The sequence below is a fragment of the Lycium barbarum genome, chromosome 4 (genome assembly GCF_019175385.1).
Source record: "Lycium barbarum isolate Lr01 chromosome 4, ASM1917538v2, whole genome shotgun sequence".
Taxonomy (NCBI): Eukaryota; Viridiplantae; Streptophyta; class Magnoliopsida; order Solanales; family Solanaceae; genus Lycium; species Lycium barbarum.
In genome coordinates, this window is record NC_083340.1 from 123,568,313 (window position 1) to 123,570,602 (window position 2,290).

The 2,290-nt window shown below is 33.7% G+C and overlaps 1 protein-coding gene across 1 annotated transcript; it reads left to right on the forward strand.

Moving 5' to 3' along the window:
- The first annotated feature begins 1,430 nt into the window (after positions 1 to 1,430).
- On the forward strand, positions 1,431 to 1,787 carry LOC132637731 (uncharacterized). Its single transcript, XM_060354777.1, has one exon. It carries the CDS (start codon positions 1,431 to 1,433, stop codon positions 1,785 to 1,787), a length of 357 nt encoding a protein of 118 aa, XP_060210760.1.
- The last annotated feature ends 503 nt before the right edge of the window (positions 1,788 to 2,290 follow it).

Genomic DNA, 2,290 nt, shown 5'->3' on the forward strand with positions numbered 1-2,290 from the left:
CAACACCCGAACCCCCACTCCACCCCAATAGTATTTTGCTAGTTATATATTAATGCTTTTGAATGACATTCTTTTTTTTTTACTTATCAAATATTAAAAAATAAATAAGAAATTCACTTATTTTTCAAAAATATATTTCCTAGGATATTTTCCTTTCGTACCAAACACACCTTAGTTTATGCAACTCCTGTGACCTCCTAAAATGAAAAAGATAACTATGATTGTAGTGGCGACAGGTTAGAGGGAGCACACTTGACGTGAGTAGTGCAACTAAAGCTGAATAAAAGCAAGATTCTAATTACCCTAACAGCGTTTACACCTATTTTAATTAACACAGATTCGATGCTGAAAGCCTTTTCACACTAAAGCCTGTTCATAATTAGGCTTGGCTCATGGCCATCTAAGCCGACTTCACCTTTTGATGCTCATATTGTTCAATGTTCGGATATAAAATTATTGCCTCCGTCTCAAACAGTTGTCATGTTTCCTTTTTCGATAGTCAATATAATTTGACTCATTTTCTAAATTAAATTAGATTAGATTAATTCGATGTAAATCTAGATATTCAAAAACTATATGATAAGTACTACACGTTACAACTTTTCTCATGTTAATTTGATGAAAATTTAAAATGTTAGTCAAAGTTCATATAATTTGATTCTCAAAAAGCAAAACATGACAATTAATATGGAATAGAGGGAGTATTTGACTCAAACAGGCTCAAGATGGTGCTGCCCCCCAACCATTAAAATTAATTAGTAGTTAGATAAAACTACTCTCGATGTGTCAATTTATGTAGCACTTTTTGCGTTTTGAGATTTAAACTACGCAAATTTTGACCAACATTTTAAGATGTATTTTTTCACCATAATGAAATGAGAAGAATTGCAACTTATAATACTTTCTTATAGTTTTCGAATATCTAAATTTTAATTTTAAAATATTTAGTTGATCTAATCTAATTTAGCTTCAAAGATCAGTCAATTGACTCTTGATAAGCCAAAAGTGTCACATTAATTAGATCAGAGGAAAGATATAACTTGCTATTATATGCTTAAATTCACTAATAGAAGATAAAAATTTATACTATCAATATGTATAACTTAAAGATCTATATAAATTTATTGGTTGGACAGGAATAAAGGAACATAAAACTAAGGGCATATGAGCTTGAGCCAGTCGATTTCTCCAACAAACAAAGCAAGCATAGTAGGTAGGATTGTCTTTAAGCAATGGGACCTAATCCAAATATAGGTGGAGTTGGACCCACGAAGGATTAGGTTAAACACCCCCCCCCCCGGGTCCCGACCTACCCTTCCATTTAATTGCTTGCATGTGATGATATAAACTATTTCTCTCAATATATATATGTCACAAACTTCATCTTTACAAAAACCTTGCCTGTTGAAATTCGTATATTTTATTTACATATGGGAAACTGTATAAGAAAAGAGTCCTCCATGCAATGGGGAGGGGAAGACTGGGGCTTCCAGTCTCCGGTACCAGAAATTAACGAAAATTTGTGTCATCGTAAAACGATGAAGCTAGAGGAAGATCAACTCCTCATGAGTAAGAGAAGCAATCTTTCTTCTTCAACGCAAGTATTAGTAAAAGAAGTAAAAGTTAAGATCACGAAGAAGCAGTTGTCAGAGCTGATGGGTAAGGCAGACGTGCAAGGCCTATCCGTACATCAACTGTTCACGCAGTTGATGAACGTTAGTGAGAGATTTGAGCTGCATCAACACTCGTGGAGGCCTGCCTTACAGAGTATACCAGAGGACAGTTAATTAGGTGCCCTTTTTTTTTTTTGTATATATAGGAGTTTAATTAGGTGTATGTAGTAGGAAAGTTTCTACCTTTACTTTATAGCAGGGCATGGTTAATTAGCTAGTTTTGGTCTTTTAGGCAACTTTGAAGCCTTCAATTTGTACATGGAGCAAAACTTATTTCCAGGTTTAGGAAAGAAGTTGTGTAAAGTTTAATGATGTACTTCTGTTTATTCTACTTGTTTTTCTGGTCATGAAGTATTTCTTTTCAATTTGTGGTCCAAAAGGAGAGAGGGCTAGGAGAGGATTTAGGGTGTTTTTGGTACCAAAGGAAAATGTTTTCCATTGAGAATGTTTCCTTGAATTTTTCTTTTTAAAAAAATAAGTGATTTTTTTACTTATTTTTCTGGTGCTTAGCAGAGGCGGAGCCAGCGTATGTCCAGGGAGTTCGAACCTCCTCGGTAAAAAATTACAGTATATTTCCAAAGTTAAAATTATTTTATTATGTATATATAATAGATGTT

What these genes read in the sequence shown, in the direction of transcription:
- LOC132637731 (XM_060354777.1), top strand. Translation starts at nt 1,431, where the DNA reads ATGGGAAACTGTATAAGAAAAGAGTCCTCCATGCAATGGGGAGGGGAA.